General features: G+C 38.7%; 1 protein-coding gene across 2 annotated transcripts in view; it reads left to right on the top strand.

The window, feature by feature from the left end:
* The first annotated feature begins 5513 nt into the window (after positions 1-5513).
* Positions 5514-21199, top strand: part of enpp1 (ectonucleotide pyrophosphatase/phosphodiesterase 1) — a 33701-nt gene continuing 18015 nt past the window's right edge. Inside the window, exons 1-9 of one of the 2 annotated variants that reach the window (XM_028604870.1) lie at positions 5514-5890; positions 10104-10176; positions 16374-16434; positions 17769-17866; positions 17947-18026; positions 19170-19289; positions 20515-20624; positions 20750-20815; positions 20899-20971. In XM_028604870.1, the coding sequence (XP_028460671.1) occupies positions 5756-5890; positions 10104-10176; positions 16374-16434; positions 17769-17866; positions 17947-18026; positions 19170-19289; positions 20515-20624; positions 20750-20815; positions 20899-20971 (816 nt within the window). In that variant the 5' untranslated portion in view covers positions 5514-5755. Of the gene's footprint in view, positions 5891-10103; positions 10177-16370; positions 16435-17768; positions 17867-17946; positions 18027-19169; positions 19290-20514; positions 20625-20749; positions 20816-20898; positions 20972-21199 lie in introns of both variants that reach the window. The other variant, XM_028604869.1, reaches the window with a different exon arrangement.

The following is a 21199-nucleotide window of genomic DNA, read 5'->3' as shown; positions in this document are numbered from 1 at the left end:
ATGCCTGTAGCATCACCAGCAGGTCAAAATGTGCATGTATTCAGTGATATAGCTAGACATCTTCTGGATGGATTGGCAGAAAATTAGGTACAGACGTTCATGGTTTCCAGATAATGAATCCTTAAGACTTTGCTGATCCCCTAATCTTTCCATCTAGCTCCATCATCAGGTCAAACCCAAAGATAGTTGATTATCACATAAGACAAAAAGCATAAAATCCTCACAATTGAAAAGCTGGAACTAAAAAATGTAAGGCAATTTTGCATTAACAAAAACAGCCAAATGTTTAGTTGATAATTAAAATCATTGCAGATTAAATTTTGTCAACATCCACTCCTATGCTGCTGTAAGGGCACACTAATTTTCACAAACTGTTGACCCCTCATCCCACAGTCTGTCTCAGTCTCTGTCCTTCCTAACAAGTCTTCCCTGCTGCCTGCATCGACACATCCACTCTAATAAACACTGCCACATGGCTGTTGAGATATTACATACAACTTGTCTCTCTGTATGAACATTTCAGCATTGATTACCTGCCTTGTCACCAGCATTTCTTCCCAGAAATCCACAATAAACACTGAAAGCATGACCCTCAATAAACCTAAAGTGGAAAAGGTCACGAGTTATTACATGTATTTATTGATTTAGCTCAAAATGGATCAATAGCACATGTAGTACCAGGCACACATTTATAAATCATGAGCGAAGGAGTACACCTTAAGAAGGCCAAAAAAATAAACTCATGTGGGTGGTAAGAAAATACTAAAATTAACAGCTCATTATGCAATTAGATTTAATTGATGGCAATGCAAATTGCCTGTCAGTGTCAGCTGTCTTGGAATGGAAAAGCAATATCTATACTGTATATTTAAAGCATAATAGAGTGAGTGACAACCTTTTCACCATCTCATAAGGTACTCTGCAGCGTTTGATCGAGTGCGCCCTCCTGTAATATTGATGGATGCAAATGATTAGGAGAGTAAATTTGGGGTTTTTGCTGCAGTTTAGCATCCCACTGAGTGACATGTCTGACTCACGGTATAATGAGACACTTAACAGCTTCTTAGATTTCCAGCTGTGCTTCCCGTGGACTGGACATGAGATTGTCTGTCTGTCTGAGTGGCTCTCAGGGCATTATCTTTCAAACTAACAAAAATGTTTATTCTCTTAGATGTCTCTCAGACATTTCTTCTTAAAAGGTTATTGACACAATTTATTTCAGATTTCAGATTAATGATGGCGATTTCGTCAAGTGATGACTGCACTTACATGTAAAGAGCGTAAAGTGTTGTTGAGAAGTTACTGTAATGAAGTGTGGGGAAACATCATGCTGTTTTAGTAAGCAAGTTATCATTTCTTTCCTGCTGTTTCTTCCCATAAAAGACACAGTGCTATAAAAATAAATATATATAGACAAGTTATAATCCTGTTTCCTTATGTTCATTGTTTAGTTGTTTCTTGTTAAATGACAAATATGACAAAAAATACCTTTTTTTCCCTGTATAGACATTAAAATATATTGATGACTCATCTTAAACTTGAGGAGGTATATAGTACATACCGTACATTTCTGATCCAGCCATCATATATTTAACCTGCAGTTTACAAAATGATGATCTCCAACAAAACAACTTTATTAAAATGAAAAATTGGTTTTAAATTGGATTTACTGATGTCTTTATTCCGTAAATTTTTCCAACATTGTGTTGAATTTCAGAAAACATTGAACAGTCAGCTGTTTCATACTGGTGCTCATTTCCACATTTTTCTGAAGGATATTTTCAGTTGCCAGTCATTCTCTCTCAGCTTCTCATGCAAAATGACAGTTATGCATCATGCTCTTTCCACCAGGAGAAAAATCTGTTTCTGTCTCACACACATAAAACAAATGGCTTACAGTAAAGAGGAACTGGGTGGTTAGCAGTGGCATGACAAGTGATATTATTGAGCATCGTTGTAGCCAAACCAACCTCATATTTCATCAATAGAAAATAAACAAAGTAAAAAGAAATGATGTCTGGTAAGTGCAGTGCAAAGATGCAAGATGTCATTAAACTAAAGTAAAACCAGATACATGTCTCTGTAAAATCTGTTCAAATCTGGGAGTTCAATACTCTTTGTCTTACAATAAGAGAAAACACAAAGACAATATCTCATTTTGGCACCAAGCTATGCAGAGTCATATTCCAATTAAACAGAGAAGCGAGGAGAAAAACTTTTAAAGGACACCTGTGGCAAATTTTCACAGTTATAAAAGAGCTACAGCTTTGTCTTTTTAACTGTCAAATGCCACCTCAGCATGTTCACAGCATCATTAGCAGGAATAAAGTTTCATCATGGAGCAGGCACCAGAATTCTCTCCCCCATTATGTTGTTGAAGAGATTGATGTAGGCATGCTTTGGGACTTCTTTTCCCATTATACAGAATAGTAACTGTATAAAATATATCTATAAAACATGCAGGCCCGATATAACAAATCTAAAACAAACCTTTGCATGCGTCAAAAACGTGTTTCACTGTCACATGCTGTAAATGCTTATATTAAGAGCGCAATAAGTGTCAAAAACTGTAACTGTAAATCAACATGTATACACAAAGTCAGTAGGTGGGCAGCATCAGTTTATGTTCCAATTGTGGGTGAGTGTATATCAAAAGCTTTGAAAGGTGCTCATTATTTCAGGACAAAAACAAAAGCAAATCTACCAAAGACATTCAGCTCGACTGTAAATCCTGTTGACAGGTAGTCAGTAACAGATATGTCTGAGAAGACAGAAGCTTTCAATACAATGTGCTGAAGATTGTGTAATGGTCAATGCATAATTCATGGCAGATTTACAAGCGCTTACAGTAAATCTCATGGGGAAGATGTGCCTACAACTGTCAGTTGATCAATTCCTTAAGTACACCTACTGCTGCTCTGCCTTTATGTGTTATTCATAACTTGTGACTCGGTTTGGGTTCAAGCCACTGTACTTCACTTCAAGCGTTGCTTTAAGGACTTGGAATTGTTCAAACAGTGATGCCTAATTGATTTTAGAGCACCAGACTGAGACAGAAGACTGTAAAGCTGCTAAAACTAAAAACTGCATCACTTGTTGGGTCTAATTAATAATACTTATTTGGGAGTATACAATAAATACATAAACACATGCATCAGTGCAACAGAATATGTTAATGCAAATATTTCAAGAATAACAAACTAAATTAAACATGCACAAGCCAATCTGTTAATGCATGCTTTTAAGATGTAATTAAAGATATTGTTTTAATGTTGTCAATTATTTTGTAAAAAAATGTCTTTAGCAGACTCACCAATGAGAAAATGAACACAATGTGTAGCCTAGCATTGTTTACACATACTTAGCTTGAACTGTATTAAAGGACACAAAATGTATGCTGGGTGTGTCTAAAATGATGCTTTAACATGTCCCCATTTGATGCAGAACTGTAATCATAACAGCTGAATATTTTAAGATGTCCTTGAATATGCATGTAAGCATGATGTTCTAGCTTCTGTATATGACACTGCTCCTTAAGGGAAACTGTAGGGGACTTCAGAGTTATATTATATATTAAATACAGCAGCTTTAAAGTTTGATACATTTGAAATTCCTCTACAGTGTATGAAAAAGTTACATATGTAGTTATATATAATATATAGTGTATAGTTAATAGTTAATTAGAATATTTTATTTAAATATAATCATTTTTTTCGTTCTGTAGGTCTAATAAAATGCTTTAAAGCTCAACATGCCTTTGGTGCATTTGGCCAAGGATTAGCTACACACTCATCAAAAGTGTTCATGAAAAGACTTTAACAAGTCGGGAGGAACATGTGATGAGGACAGTAAGTGCTACATGTGTAGGTCAGCATTAAAGGTCATATTGTGAAGTCAAGTTGGGTTGGGAACAGCTGTAGGGAGACACTCTGCTGAGAGACATGCAGTTCACTGAGCAGCAGCACACACACACATAAACACACACACATGCAGGAATACCATTGTAGCTTAAAATGATGACACAAAACCAGGTTTATTTTCATATTCAACACATACAGTATACACACACACACACACACACACACATGCAGGAATACCCTTGTAGCTTAAAACGACGTCACAAAAACAGGTTTATTTTCATATTCAACACACACACACACACACACACACACACACACACACACACACACACACACACACACACACACACACACACACACACACACACACACACACACACACACACACACACACACACACACACACACAAACACATTCACAGGGAGGAGACAAAGACTAGTTAACCCTGGGCTGTTTATGAGTGCAAGACCAGGCAGAGGTCAGAGGTCAGCAGTTCCAGCCACATGTGATCTCCATTATCACACCACATGCCACAACTGGATCTGAAGGGAACCTGGACCTCACAGAGGCTGAAATATGCCATTGTTAAAACTGTCAGGGATCCAGAGCAGTATTATGTTGTATTACTGTAATAGCACTTCTTGTAGCTTTATGAAAATATCTCTACTACAGCGAAGGAACTGCAGTGTTACTTTACCGGTGTTGCAACATCACCATCTTGTGGATGCTTTATACTGTAGCTAACTGGATTATTACAGACTGTACTGATTTTGAATTACTCAAAATGTACTGTTCCTTCTACATAATGGATGTTTTGTGATTTATGGATCACGTACACAAACATCTGTCATCAAGAAAGCAACAACAGACTGCAGAATAAAATATAAATTGATGTAAAGTTTCATTGTGTGGCAGACAAATAGACAGGAATTGAGGATTAGCTGGTTTTGTGATATACAGTATTGTCTTTGTGTAAAAGTGACTCACAAAGAGGGTTTGCATTGAAATTTTCACTTAAGCCAATTTCACGACAATTGTTTTCAACACTGTTCTTACTGGGGCAAAAATTATTAAAGGGGACCCACAAAAATTCCAGTAGAATTACTTTATTAATAGTCCCATTTCATTACTGGTATTACACTGTCAGATGGTCAAACTAAGTGTTTAACCATAAGCAGCCTAGCCAACAACTTTTCAGAACTCAAGGCATATGCAACGATTGAAGGGATATAAACTGCGTATAAACTATAAATTAATTGTGCCTTAGACCAAAATTCATAACCTTTTTTTTTGTAAAAGGGTCTCAACTGTCAGTATCTATGAAAAGTATTAGTATTAGTATTAGTATTAGTAGGGACATACAGCGCACTACTCCAGTCTGACCACAAGATGGCGGCATCACTCAGTCACTTCACAGTACGTTTTTGTTGAACTTCCTCAACAGAGAAACTAGATGCGATTAACACTTTTAAAAGGCACGTAAAAACATAAATATCCCGAATTAGTTTGTCTACTTTTTGTTATTAAGCATTAGCCCTGTTAGCCATACAGCTCCAACTCTTTTCTAAAAGTGGCCAAGCATTAGATTTCCTGGTGAACAGACTTTCCTGGATAATGACACTGATCCAAAATAGCAGACTGTTGAGGTCGGCTCTGCTGTCTTTAATCAAACCCGCAGCCTCCAACTCTTTCTCTCAGATCAATCACATATGCTGCTGATGCTGCTTTGTAAACTTGGAGACGTCAGGAAAGGCGGTGCTCCACTTGAGCAGAGAGGGGTCATATATCCTATACAGCGGCATATACTCCTCAACCAGGGAGAAGCTCTGCCTGCCTGCCATTCACTCAGTCCCTCCTGGAAAACACTGGCAGGAGTTTAACAGCGCTTAGAGGCATGGAAATAACCAAAGGAGAGGACCGCTCGGCGGAACAGGCTGTGTCTTTGTTTGGGACACCAGGGCTGGAGAGTCAAAGGACCAACCCTGAACGGGGAAGGAAGAAGAATAACCACTGTAAAATCATTACTGGGGTACGTTTAATAGAGCTAATATATAGGCTACCTATAGCGTACCTATACCTCTGACCACTCTTACACTACAAACTATAATTAAGTAATAACTAAGTAGTCTATTTACTTTCATACTCTTACTGTAAAATATCTCTGCTGATTTGTTTGGAAAAACGTGTTTTTTTAAATCACAAGTTGGGTCTTGCGTGACCTTTAACCATCTGATCAAAAACAACTTGTGCCTGCGTGATGCTCGATATACTTTATATAGTGAAATAAATATTATGTGTCTTTCAAAAGCCTAGTAACATAGTAACACTAGAGTATAAAGCCCTTGGGACCACAACATGTATCTACTTGAAATGTGTTCATAAACCCCAAATAGGTTTGGAGTCTAGGTTGACTTTTAGAGCTGGATCGATTGGTCTATCAAAAAATCTGCAGCAACTTTGCCAATCAAAGTTTTTGGGGATTTGCTGCTTTTTTAATCAAGTATGATTGTAAACTGCGTGGGTGGAGCCAAACAAGACATGATCAAGATGTTCAGATTTCACGGGATGCTTTTTCACATTTTTTTGTCATTTCATAGACTAAATGCCAATTAATCCATAATTAGTCATTAATCATCAGGAATCAAAAAGACACACAGCCTCTACATTTCTACACTGTTTACTCCAAGTGTAATTAAGCCACAGCTGTCAAACAGCCAGACGGTCAGTGCTGCCAGTATGAATGTGCAAACCAAATGTTTTCACTGGAGTGCAGAAAGACAGAGGCCAGAAGTGTCTGTGCATGTGAAGATGATCTACAGTTTATAGTGCAAAGCAGGACTGGACCTATGAAACTTTGGTAAAGTCAGAAAGTCAGAGACAGCTACGCAATAGTTCACTATTTACTGTGGATGTTTGAGGGGTTGCAGTAAACGGAGAAGAGTTTTGTTTTTATTAAAGAATGTCAAGTTTTTAGTTTTAGAGCTGCAACTAACAATAATTAACATTACCAACTAATCTGTTGATTATTTTCTTTGATTGATTAATTCATTGCATAATCGTTTGGTTTATAAAATGTCTAAAAAATGTCGAAACAATGAAAAATGTGAATTGCAATATACCTAGAGCACAAGGTGTTATCCTCAAATAGCTTGATTTGTGCAAGCAACGCTTTTAAACCCCAAAATATTAAACGTGTTCTAATTTAAGAACAAGAATAGCAACAAATTCACTTTAAGGTTTTGGGATAAACGTGTCCACATGTTCACTGTACACAACATCCTGTTTATCTTGTTGTTAGGATTTTAAAGGCAAACGCTGTTGCTTTGGATTTATATTTGCTGAAAGTCAGTATTTTTACTAACTGCCTCTATCTATAAATGAACTGACATGAGTCATCTTTGACTGTTGAATGAGTTTCTGAATTGTATTCTTCTTGCAGATAGTCTCAGAGACAACAGCAGCCTTTATTGTCCACATCTCCTTGATGCAATAAAGACCAAAACCATAATTGAAAGAATAGCAAAGAGAAATGCCATTATATGTATTAGACACTGCATTTATATAGCTATGGTCAGGGTTTTTATCAGTTTTATCAGTTTTTTTTACGGTAAAAGAATGAAATGCATTAATATTTTTTGGCTAAATGGCACATTTTAAGTGAAGTATGTAGCTGTATACCCACTGATCTTCCTCATTACTGAAATATAAACTGTACAGTCAGATATCATCTGACATTAAACACACCTTATAAACTATTTATTAACAAACTCCAGCTAAAACCACAGGCGCTAGTTTTTCAATCTGCCATGGTAATGTCTAGACAATAATATACTTTATCCTGTCAAGCATCAGCCACTGTACAGCTGTTAGTAATTGTGATATCGGTACTTGTTACACTGTGGTGTTTTATAAGGTCTCACAAAAGGATGATTGCAACATCTTGGGACTTAGAACACAAAGCAGGGTGTTTTATTTTACTCTAACATGAGGATTACTCATTAGTTTCATGCTTATGTCTTCATGCGGACTTTGTAGTGCTGTCGCAGTTTGATTTGGACTCCCAACAGTCTAATCAGGTCTTTACTGGACAATGGAGACAAAACTGAAAGTAGTTTCAGTGTCAGACAACAAGTAGGTTTCCAGCAGACAGACTGTTTACTTTCACAACCCACAAAGACCACGTCTTTCCCAAGGAGCTCATGCAATCCAGGTCTCGCTCTTTTTCCCTCTCTCTTTACCTATAGTTGGAGAAAATAAGTGCACATAGCCAGACACCACGCACACAGAGCAGCATAACCGTTTAGGAATTCTTGGCTATGTGGATCACACTACTTGGATTACTCATGGGGTGATGATTCCCACAAGCCTGCTTTTGAGACTGTGCATGTCTACAGCTTTTGCAATGAATAAATGAAAGGGCATGGTGGAGTACAGCATGAAAATGTATAATCTAGTGTTGAATCAGAGGGTTGTATTCGTGTCAAAACAAGTAAAAAAAATGGCCACAACTTAAAGTTACAGTCTTGAAGATCTCTGTTTCATAAGCGGTAATTGCAAGTGTGTTTTGGAAGTTTCATCGCCTTTCTTTTTTTTTTTTTTTTTTTTTTGTTTAGATGTTTAACATGTCACAAACTGCTCTAAATTAAAGGAAAATCTTGAGATTATTACTTTAACTTGTTCCCTGTATATATCAGCATGGTTTAAACATCTTCCTACAAGTGAGCTTCTGTTGGATGTATGTGTATTATTCAGATTTAGTTTTGAAAATAAAACAGAGATAAGCTTGTTTGCAAATAATGGAGGATTCATAGTCCACATCAAGATCAAAATTGTATGACTCCTGTGAGGAAGTGGAATTCTTGCAGCAGAAAAATGTCATGTCAAAGAAAAGACGCAAGATTCTTTCCTGAGTCAATGTCATGTGATGAGCAAGCATTTACAGTAACCCTTTTTAGCAGAAGCTCCCAACCTATTGGTCAGTCAGAGGTCACAAGATGGTTAAAGGGATACAAGGCACAAATCATATACCATGGAATCCTATAGAGAAATGATAAGACTGCTGAACCCCCACCTCTCTAAACTAACTAATTCAGACTTCTTTGAAACGCCCCTCTACAGTAATTACAAACCCCTCGCCCATCTTTGGGCAGATATGAGCCAAGATAAAGAAACAGCAAGGCCTATGTCCTCCTATGACCTTTTAATTACAGATGGCCAAGACCAACATTTTGACAGTTGGAGATGGTGTATGGGGAATGGTGGAAATGATTAGGTTACAATGGGCAGGGTAAAATAAATAAATAAATAACAAGCCCACCTCCACTAAGCACTGCAAGACTCTTATCTTATCTTGTATAAAGACTGAAGTCTCACAAAAACAAAACAAAGTAATGAATGAATAAAAAAATGGACAAATAAAGTAAATACAACTAAAGGCCATGTTAGCAGCTTTGTGAGGCTGTGAGCCACAGGGTTGCTTGGAGCTAAATGCTAACATCAGCATGCAAACATGCATGCTAACATGCTGATGTTTAGAGGGTAATGTTGACCATGTTCACCATCTTAGTTTGACATGTTAGCATTTGCTAATTTCCACAAAGCACAGAGTAAAGCTGATGATGATGGGAATTACAGTTTGATAGGTATTTGGTCGTAAACCAAAGTATTGCACTAACTTACATTTTGAGCTGATGATGGCGCTAGATGAAAAGTCAGGGGATCACAGAAGAATTCCTCCTGAGGAAAACATGAATGTCAATCCATCCAATAGTTGTGAAGACATTTCACTAAAAACCACAAATGTAACCCCATGGTGGTGCTGAAATACCTAAGTCAGTGGGATTCCTCCTCTGGAGAACATGAATATTTGTACTAAATTTCATGCCAATCCATCCAATAGTTGTTGAGGTATTTCAGTCCGGACCAAAGTGGTGGACCGAACAGCCAACATTGTCTAGAGCCAACGCTGTTGTTTATGATTCCTCAAAATGTCCTGATTTATGGCTTCTCCCAAGGAGCCAGAAGTCAGTTTTTATTATGGTCACAAGGCATGTAGCTGACACTAGATTGTGTCTAGAGTGCCAGTAGAATAAGCTTTTTGCCAAGGCTGTTTTCACCACAGTATTATTCAAAATATCATGCAGACATTTAAATATTGTTGTTCAGTTTGTCAGCATGTGATTTATGAACTGTTATCTTCACTAACTTCAACAAACATCCTGACATTGTTCTCTGGATTTTAGGTTCTGCTGCTGTGCTTATTGGTGGTCATCTTGGCTGTGGTGTTGTCTCTGAGAAAGAAAAGTGATGGGAAAGGTAGGCACTGATGATTTTTTTTTATAGATTAATTTTTTATTATTTTTATATTTTTGAACATACAGAACATACAAACACAATTGAACAAGATCAAAAACCCTCTCCCACCCCCCACCCTCTGTGGTCTCGAGGAAATCAAAAACCAACACATAAGCAAAAACAGTGAGCACACCTTGCCTAGTCACTCTCCTCTAATTCTTGTGATGCTGAGGTCATTAGGACTGATACTTGTGCTGCTGCGTTTTTCCATTGATCTATAGTCAATGATTTGGCTTTGTTAATATAATAATCTGTAGAGAGCTCAAGCATAACTATGTCTAGAAAATACGGCAACCACTGTTTTATACAAAGCGAGTGGGGGTTGGGGGGAGCCAGCATTGAGCTATCATTGTAATCATCACGTGTAATTTAGAGTCATCATTAAGTAACAAGACAATCGGGTCAGTAGGAATTCAACATCCTATCACATCAGATATTATTGATGTTGTTTTATTCCAGAACTCATGCACCTGTTCACACTCCCAGACCATGTGCAGGAAAGTTCCAGTTTGTTCAGGTTGACAGAACGTGCCAGTATATCCTATGACCTATGTTGAAATGGATCTGCTGGTGATTTGGGTTCTTGGAACAATGGAAAATGTTGTCCCAAACTGTCTCCCAATTAATTGCGTTCCCCTCAATGCTCAGCTTTCGCTCCCATTTCCTTGCTATTGGGAGTTCTCCTACGGATACTTGCATCAGCATAGCATAGATCCTCTCACAGGAAAATCAACTAACCATTTAATAACTGGGTGCGGCTCAAGACTGTTTCCCCATGGCACTCAGAAACATTTTAGGGCTGCTCTTAAGCACAGATACAAGACGGATGTCCTGGGGACCTCAAAACTAGGTCTTAGGTCTTCAAAACTCAACATACCTTTCTCGTTGAATAGCTGGTTTACAGTATAAATGCCTCTGTCTGACTGCTTACAAGCAAAGGGTTTGTTACCAGACATTAAGTGTGTATTGTGTCAAATTGGGGTGTCCAGATGCCACTTGTTGGTGTAGCATAGTTGCTCCTCCACCTGTTTAAAGTTAGTCAATGTGTTGGTGATAATAGAGCCATAGGCTAGCATACACTTTTTTGGACACACACCTGCCAAGGCCAGGTCTTGCAGTCTTAGACTTCCAGTGAGGTTTTGCTCTATTTCTTTCCATGGGACTGTAGATGAGGGGTCTATCCACACTCTCAAGGCTCTGTGATACACTTTAAGGTTGGGGAGGGCCAGGCCTCCCATGTTTGCGGTACATTGCAAGGTAGAGTATTTTAGCCTAGTTTGTTTATTATTCCAAATATATTGCCGAATTAAGGTATCAAGTTTCTTCCAGAAATGTATTGGTGGGAGTAAGGGTATCATTGTACTTAAGAAATTCACACAAGGAACTATGTACTATATAACAGCAATCCTGGACCGTAGCAATGCTAGTAGCGCAGACCAATTGGCCAGATCCCTTTGAACACTACTTAATATAGTTTCATAGTTGTCCTGGATAACTCGCCGTAGGGATGCGTGTATGGTGATGCCCAAATATGTAATTTTGCTTTGGGTTGGTATTGTAACACTAATGGTTGATGCCACATGCCTGTTGTTCAATAAAAGAATGTTAGATTTATTCCAGTTAATTTTATAGCCAAAGATTGAGCCAAATTTGTTCACGATCTTAATAATTTTTGGGATAGAGTCCTCAAGATCAGCAATGTACAACAAAATATTGTCTGCAAATAATGATATTGAGCTGCTACTGGATTTAATCTGGATATTACAGATTAGATTTTGCCTTATGGCTTGGGCTAACAGTTCAAGAGAGATTGCAAATAGCATGGGGGAAAGCGGGCATCCTTCTTGCGAGCCCCACTTAATGGGAAACGGCTGAGAGTGCAATCCATTGGTTGAGACTATGGCCGTGGGATTCGTATATAAAGTATGCACAATGTCAATGAATTTGGCCCCCAAACCAAGCCTCCCCATTACTTGCCACAAGTAGTTCCACTCTAGGCAGTCAAAAGCCTTTTCCGCATCCACTGATAAAACTGCTGCCGTTGTTGGAAGGTTTTTGGCTTCTTCTATTACATGAAATAGTCTGCGTATATTGTCTGCAGCATGACGCTTGGGTATAAAACCTGATTGGTCGGGGTGGACTAGCTTCTCGATAAAGCCCTCTAAGCGTAGAGCCAGGATTTTGGAATAAAGCTTAATATCAGTCCCAATGAGGCTGATGGGCCTGTAATTTGAGCAATCCATAGGATCTTTACCCTTCTTTGGCATAACGAAAATCAGCGCGGTGTTGGTTTGTTGGTGGAAAGTGCCATTCTCTATGGCTGAAGTTAAAGCTTGTAAAATGGTAGGTCCTAATATGTCAAAATACTGTAGAAAAAGTTCTGATGGAATGGCACTGATGATTTTAAACACCTTGTGTTTTTTTTCACATGTTTTAATTACAATAAAGTTGGCAAAGTGGGACATATTAAATGTTAATAACATACTATATTTTCTGACTGAGCTTTATGTGAGTCATGGTCTTCACTCCACAACACAGAGAGTAAATGAAAAAACTTTGGCTGCAACAAGAGAGGCAGACAGACAGAAATAACCATCTCAGGTTACATTTATGGAGCACTTACTCAGTAAAGGCTGGTGAAAATACATACTACAATTAGCTACTGCATCCTGCCACTGTGAGGCTACAAACCTGCTGTCTGGGAGTGTACCTAATGTAGAGCCTGCTAACCTGATCCCTCAGGAACTCTAAACTGGAAGTATTTACAGCAGCATGAAGGAGGGTCAAGTTACCAAGTGAAGTGAAGTGAAAGAAACCTCCTAAGACTGCATATGATTTGTTTACAGGATATCTTTCCGTCATGGTGTTGCGATTCAAGAATTTTTTTTGCCCACTTTCCAAAACACGTCATAAAAACACATTTAAGCGAGACAGGAATGTTCACCCGAGGTTGGCATTTTTTCTACAGCTATAGATTCCCTCTATTTAGACGTGGGCAGTGGTGTCAGTATGCTCTTTGTTGCAAACCGCTGTGCCAAAACACCCTTCTTCCATTTCGGAGGCACCGTGGTGACTGTGGGCAACTGTCCCCAGCCCTGGGCGGGGTGCTCTCTCTGCTGTGGCATTTCCCTTTAACTTATATTTCCCACCCAGCTAACATGAAAGGCCATGTGGGTAGAATAAATCTTGACTTTGCACTCATTCCGACTCTTTTTGGGGCGTTTTTCACATATATGCAGCTTTGTTGGAACCTCTACATCTTCCATAACGCTGCTTTCTTGGTAAGGCCTTTGGAAGCAGATTAAAAGTAATAAAAATAACCTGGGACTCTACTTCTTCCTAGAGGCTGACAGTACACACAGTGTGTAGTATGAAATGCTTAGAGCTGGGTTTTCCCGTAGATTATAGACCACAGCAACTTGTCTCCTTAGACAGAGCATCCCCATGTTCAGTCCAAACCACACTCCTGGCCCTGAGAGGCAGTGAGGAGGGGCTTTCTCACTGACATGCTAAGACTCCCTCCGTCATGTGTCCAGTCAGCAGCAGACTTCACAGATTGTATTGGGAGTACAGTTCCTCAAAGCTTCCTGCTTAGAGCCACCTTGTCTGTGGTAATGTCCTTGAGCAAGACATAGTTTGTTTCCAAAAACAATAGAGGATGTATTTCTATCATGTTTGGGTTACAAGTGCTTGACACATACTTGACTCACTTTCAAATCATACTTTATTGCCACACCAACATGAGACGCACTCGTCTCCTCACTAAAGAGAAGACAAAAAAGACTACTCAGCATAGTCCTCTGTTTAATTTGAGGGGGGGGGTTCCTCAATACATCGGTATATGGAGATGTAGACAATTATTGACCTTTACCCACACCTCCCTTACCCACACTGTTGGATCAGAAGGAGGAAGAAGTAATTTACATTCTTTGTAAATGAAACAGTTTTTGACCGGTGAAATCTAAACACAAAACTTTTATTGTATATTCCTACTCACACTAGCTAATGGTCCAGTATGGTTTTATATGATGGGAGGGGTTAACTAGTCAGCCCAAATAATATTTGAGAGAGTGATTGAGAGATTCATCACTCTACTCTGCAGACAGACACAGTTAGCAACTATCTGATGAACATAGTGGATCATTTAGCAGCTAAGGAAGCAAACAATTCCTTCAGGAGTTGGTAAAGAGCTAAAAGAAGTAAATATTTTATTTAAATGTGTCAGATGGTCAGAAACATGACTCCAAATAAGTGCTAATGTTGCACTATGTCTGCTAGATGTGTAAATAGGCAACTGTTTGCTAAAGTATTCTACATAACACATACATTTTGTGTTTACTGCCCTAAAGTGTCAAATTAATTAGTGCAGGTTTAAATAATGTGTACATTTTGTGGATGCTGTAGTTCCCTCAGATTAAGTAAAATAAAGGTTGTGATGTCTCTTGTTTCACGTGCATGTGTGGCCTTAAAATATAAAGATTATGTGGTCACGAGTTAAATGATCACAGCTCTTTTAGACAGCTGTTTTTTTCCCTCCTTGATGGTTTCTCTTATATGAAAACACATGCTGTCCAGCACACCAATCTCATTTAAAAATGTGATGGTTTAGTAATTATTCTTTGTTGAGTACGGAATCTGTGCTGTTATTCATTAGTACCTTTACGGAACATGTTTGTGTGGTTCACAAAATTGTGCCCTCTACTAGCTCCAAAGAAAGACTTCACTAGCCAAACACAGGGAACATTCAGTCTTTTCTGTCTTTAGTCATCTCATAAATGTGTAGATGACATCTGCATTTCTACACTTTCGTTTCCTCTTGTACTAACTTGCACTGAAATGACTCATTAATCCCATTTCATTTGACATTAAAGGCCCTGAAAACACACTTTCTCAATCAGCTTCTTACTAGGAATGATGGGATCCTACATGTAGACGAGATCTTCTGCCAAAGTGCTGGGTATTTGACATGAGAGATTTTTGTTTCTCTGTTTTTGTCTTTGCTGTTTTGAAGTGGGCTCAGTTGGAAAAAAAAGTTAAGGATGTGTATTTGTCACAGTTTGACAAATTGGGTCAAACCAAACCCATAGTCCTGATGAAGTAGATTAAATTAGTTTTTTAGTATTGAACTCTTAATAAATAATAAATAAGGGTGTTTGTTTTTTTTCAAAGAGGCACTACACAGAATTTATTTTTGCGCTGCACACATAATCACTTATATTCATCTAGGCATTGTGGAAGTAGCCCACGTGCTAACGCTGCTGCAGTGATGGCTCAACCACCTCCTTCTTGTCGGTTATTGGCTGGAACACTGTTTGTTATGGCTCGTTGTGCAGGTTGGCGCAGTTTGTTTTTGTTGCCGTTTGTGGAGCCTGAGCTGTCTACAGAGACCGTGTTTTTTTACAGTGTGTTCAGGGGACAGGCAGCTAGCGGATAGTGAGGAGATGTTTGCTGTATGTGACGAAAAATGTTGTAGCCTAAAAAACGTGTCACATCACTTAGAGCACCTTTAAGTTAATTATTACAAACTAATGTGGTTTAGTAATGAATATGGTTTTTAACAAAACATGAAAGAATAAGTAGTGACCACTAAAAAGTTTAACAAAATCTGGGTTTACAGTGTAAACTAGAAAAAGGCAGACAGACTTAATCAGTTCAGGATACACTTAAAGTCTCATGATGAAGTGAAATAGTTTCAGGACAGTCAAAATGGCATACAGAATAGCAGGAACTTCATCAGTGAACAGGAAAGAGAATAATAGGATAAAATGAGACTAAATCTGTTCAGCCGAATCGCCCCTTTCTAACTGTGACGAAATAGGCAAGATTCTGAGGTTCAGTACACATGTTGACCCCCTGACTGTGGCAGCTGCCGCGCCAAAAGCAGAACCGTAGTCCCAGTTTGTTACCACATTGTGTTAGCATTAGCAAGCCTGATAAACGTCCGCAGGTAAACAACATTGTAGATTAACACAATGTATTCCTTTGCAATTGATTGTTGTGTATTTAGTCATGAATATTTAATGTTCTAAAACATTATCTTCCAAACAGTCTGGTTCATTAGTCTTTTTTTAAGTTATCTGGTGTTTCATATCATTAAGTCCTGCATGCAACTGGAAAAACAGTCTTTTTTAACAGACAACACTTCTCTTTTCCAGCAGACGGTGAGCTCTGGCTGCAGCTGCCATACAAGGAAATTCAACTGTCACAATGTCCACCTGGGTAATACAATACTCTTGTTCTGCTGTTGAAATGTGAGAACTGATGTGGTTTTACAGTGATAGAAAACAATTCCTCAAATCTCCGCTGGCCAAGTTTGGATTGCAATAGCTCCTCTCTTCCTCTGCACAATATCTTTCAGCATGTTTTAGTGCTGAGAATGCTTTTCAGCTGTAACTCCCACACTCTTCCTGAGTCGAGCCCATTGTTCCCAGTAGACATTTCTAGTGAGACCTTTACTGAGACCACAGAGAAAAATAGAAAAGCATTTCTGTCACTGTCAGTTCCTCTTAGTTTTTTTGTTTTAGAAGTGTGTAAATGACCAAAACACATGCTTCTTGATTCTTTTTTTATGACGGGAAAAAGTAACTATGGAAACCAAGCTAATGACTGAGTAATCAGGCGTGTGTTGGTGCCCGTGTGTGTGTGTGTGTGTGTGTGTGTGTGTGAGTGCATGAGTGTATGGTCACAAGGGTGTGCGTTTCTGCTTCGGTAAGGGAGTAACCCCAGACAGACTCATTAGTCTATGGAAAAGAAAACCTGTGGCTCCAAATAAGCTATTTTTGGTTTTAAAATATCTTTAAACAAATTAATGTTGTTGACAAACCACACTTTTATTTTAATATGTGGTTTGGCTTTTACACACAGAGAGAGGAAGCTCCTCTGGAACGTGCTGATTGCAAAATTCTTTTTACGTGTTTAAATATTTTCCAAATTATGCTAAATGGAAAATCGAATGGCTCGTCCAATTTCCTGATTAAAACTTGGATTGTTTATTCAGTGAAATCCATTTATTTATTGATCCTTTAAAAACTGCATTTTCAAATTGATTTTGAATTCCATTTCTTATTTAAATGTAACCCCTTTCTTATTTTGACCAAATTATTTAGGCTACTTTATTTAGTTAATGTATTAATTTATAAAATAAATTTTTTGATAGCTGTATAACTAATCACAGTTAAAGAAGCAATAACATGAAACTCTTGCAGACAATGAAATGAATGCAGTGCTCCCAGTGAAGTGAGAACAAAATAATCTGCAGAGACCAAGAGAAGTCTCTTAGTCCTTGATTTATCAACCGTACAGTGACATTTCTCTTCCTGTTCACCTCCTCTGTGTGTTTGTGTGTTCTGTGATTTCTCTTTTTTTCTTCTTGCCTGCTCAGTCAAAGAGCTGCTTTGTACTCTCTCTACACAGACCCACTGCAACACTACTGCTACACTACTGGTGCCAAAGATATCCCTGTCTCCTGCGGAGTATTTATTCCATTTCCCATTCACAAACCCACCTCAGTGTCCACTTAAAGCATCACTCTTCCTCTCTGTCTTCCCACCCAGTTTCTCCAGGCCTCCTCTCATCCTGGTGTCCTTGGACGGTTTCAGGGCTAAGTACCTGAAAGATCACAGCAGCCACCTTCCTGTCATCAACAAGTTACGTAAGTCACCAACATTGTTGACTCAACAGCTTTTCGTGGTTTACTAAGCATCCTCAGTGACTAACATTACTGTGTTGCAGGTAACCATGGGACAACAACGCCGTACATAAGGCCTGTTTATCCAACAAAGACCTTTCCCAACCACTACAGCATTGTGACTGTAAGTCTTTTGTGGTCAGGTCACAAAGTCAGAGGGTTGATTCATTGGACAGATTGTTTTGTCTGACTTGTTTTGTCAGTGGTGGAAGAAGAAGTCCTGCATTTAAAACAGGGGTGTTTTCAGCAAGATGTTCTTATTGTAAAGTATCAAAGAGTACTTGCTGTACAGAAAAATGGCCCCTGTGACTGATATAGTGTATATTATAATATTCGGTTGATATTTTGTAGTTTAGATTGATGTAATCCATCAGTAGCATTTTACTGCTGTAGCTGTTTTAAATGGAGCTAGTTTAACCTACTTAGCCAAGTCATTTATGCCGTGTTTCCACTGTATGTTACAGCTCTGCTTGACTCACCTTTGGGTACCAGTACTTTTCTCTTGAGATAATTAATTGGGCATGATAAATTTGTAATCATTGTTTGTAATATTCTACCATCTTTGCTTTGGAGTTTTCTATCCTACTTTCTATCGAACAGTTATTTAAACATAACCATCTGAGAAGTTTAGAGGAGAAATGTCTCTTTGGTGGTTCTACTAATAGCCTACAGTAGATATCTGAAACCTAACAAGAGCCCCCGAGTAGACACTGCTTTTTTTGTACGAGTTTACAAGCTAAAAAAGGTTGGAAACTACTAAAGACTTTAAGAATGTTTTGAATGTCATCAGCTTATTTGTTTTTTTATATGTGAAAAATGTAACCTGAAAAGTAAAGCTGTCAAATCAATATAGTGGGGTAAAAAGTACAATATTTCCCGCTGGAAAATATCTTTAAAATTCTACTTGAGTAAATGTACATCCTTATTTTCCACCACTGCTGTCAGTGTACCACACTTCAACAGTGAAATTTGGCGCTTTTCCCTGCGATTGTAGAGTCAGTGTCTCTCTCGTCACAGTAGTATAGAGGTTACTGTGGAGGCTTAATGGCTTACATGTGCTTGTGGAGAGGAGCAGCAGCAGAACCGAGGGGCTTACAGAGTGTCTTTCACCTCTCTTGGTTGAAATCAGACCCTGCAATCACAATAAACTGCTATGGCCACCAGTAATATTTAGGTAGGAAAGACTGGAGAGAGGAGGTAATCACTTTAAATCCCTGTAGCCACAGAATCAAAACAGTTCATGTTGACTGTGTGCTTTTATCTGCAGGGTCTTTATCCAGAGTCTCATGGGATTGTGGACAACAAGATGTACGACGTGAGCCAAAACACTTCCTTCAGCTTGAAAACTGAGGAGAAATTAAACCCAAAATGGTATCAAGGAGAGCCGGTAAGTGAAACTGTGAGACCACAGTATTGTGCACAAAGATGTAAATTCACTGTACAGTAAATATTAGTCTAGAAAAAGCCAAATCTGTGACCTAAAAATGACCATTTTAGGAAAATTTAGTTTTCGCTGAGCAAGGCTGACCAATCAAAAATATTTTCTTTACACATCAAAAGAGCCAGACAGTATTGTTCTGTAACATGTAAAAGTTAACACACCCTGCTTTTGTGGGGAAACCTGACATGAATCAAGAGGAGGCACTTGTCTTGTCTGTAAGAATTATGAAGCATTGTGCTCAGATCGTGCTGTAATTTGGTGTCTGCAAACAGCATTTTTTCATACTTGATATAATTATAGATTCTGCTCGTGCTAAATGACAGCTTGTTAGGGCTGCGAGTTGTGCTTGTTTTGACGCTTTGTGGTTCCCCTTCAAATGGGAGGTCTCTTAAATCTCATTCCTCAACTGTGTGACAGGCTCCTCCTGAAAATACACCATGCAGTAGTCAAAGGACTTTCCAGGAGTGAAGGACAAATAGATGAACGATGACTCCTGGAATGAATTCTTTCATAATGAACCATTTGGCAAAACATGTTTACAAGCCTGCTGCATAGACAAAACACTTGTAACTGCAGATCAGTCTGATAGGTATTGATTTGACTTAAAAATATGCAGTTAGATTTCCATCAGTCTTCTGGGCTGTGAGTGATTACACTTTCATCCTATGGATCAATGGACTAAACACTGCTGCTTTGATGCACTGAGATGAATGAATGAGGTATTCGTCTACTACAGCTTAGTCTGTCTGAATTATTCATGAACCTAGATGACACACTCATCTCTCTCCTTATGATCCTTTCTTTTTTTTCTCCCCTCTCATCTCATCTCCTCTCCTCTACTTTCATCTCCTTTCCTCTGCTCTCATCTCGTTTCCTCTCCTTCTCTTTCCTTTCTTTTCTTTTGTCCTTTCTCATCTCCTCTCCTCTGCTTTCCTCTGCTTTCATCTCCTTTCCTCTCCTCTCATCTCATTTCCTCTTCTTTCCTTTGTCTCCTCTCATCTCCTCTCCCCTCCCCTGTCATTTTCTCCCCTTTCATCTCCTCTCCTTTTCTCTCCACCTTTCCTGTCCTATTCTTTCATTTCTTCTCCTCCTCTCCTTTCCTCTCCTCTCCTCCGCTCTCCTCTTTTTTTCCTCTCCTCTCCTCTCCTCTCCTTTCCTCTCCTCCTCTCAGGTCTGGATCACTGCCATGCGTCAGAAACTGAAAGCAGGAACCTTTTTCTGGCCTGGCTCAGATGTAAAAATCAATGGCACCTTCCCAGACTTCTACAAGTTGTATGACAAGTAAGAGTAATGCAATTACATTACATACATTTAAATTCATGACTAGAACATTACGTAATGGCATACTATAGTGGTGTATTACAGTTATGAGTTCATAAATCACATGGAGCCTTTTGTGTGCACAGGAGAATTACATTTGAGCAGAGAGTGTCAACACTGTTGGAATGGCTCAGTTTACCTCAGGGAGAAAGGTACCACATGTTCTTCATTATCATTAAAAATGTTGTGAGTCACCATCTAAAATCACACTTAACTTTTGCCTTTGTGATTTTAGACCTGACTTCTACACTTTGTACCTGGACGAACCTGACTCATCTGGACATCATTATGGGCCAGCGAGCAGCCAGGTCAGTCCGTCACTAAACATTTAACCTGTAATTATAAGCTGGTGGTTAATTACCTAAAAGAACATCTGACTAGACAGAGCAATAACAAATCACGAGAAAGTCCAACCTTGACCCTTTGAGACAAAATCTTTAAGGTCCACTTTTTCTAGAGCTTTCGGTTGCATCTTGCGGTCTTCATGGAGTTTGCTTTGTTGTCATACTGTAGAGATGGCTCAGTCGTCATCACGT

Source organism: Perca flavescens, chromosome 18, assembly GCF_004354835.1.
Source record: "Perca flavescens isolate YP-PL-M2 chromosome 18, PFLA_1.0, whole genome shotgun sequence".
Lineage (NCBI taxonomy): Eukaryota > Metazoa > Chordata > Actinopteri > Perciformes > Percidae > Perca > Perca flavescens.
This window is presented reverse-complemented; position numbering and strand designations above follow the sequence as displayed.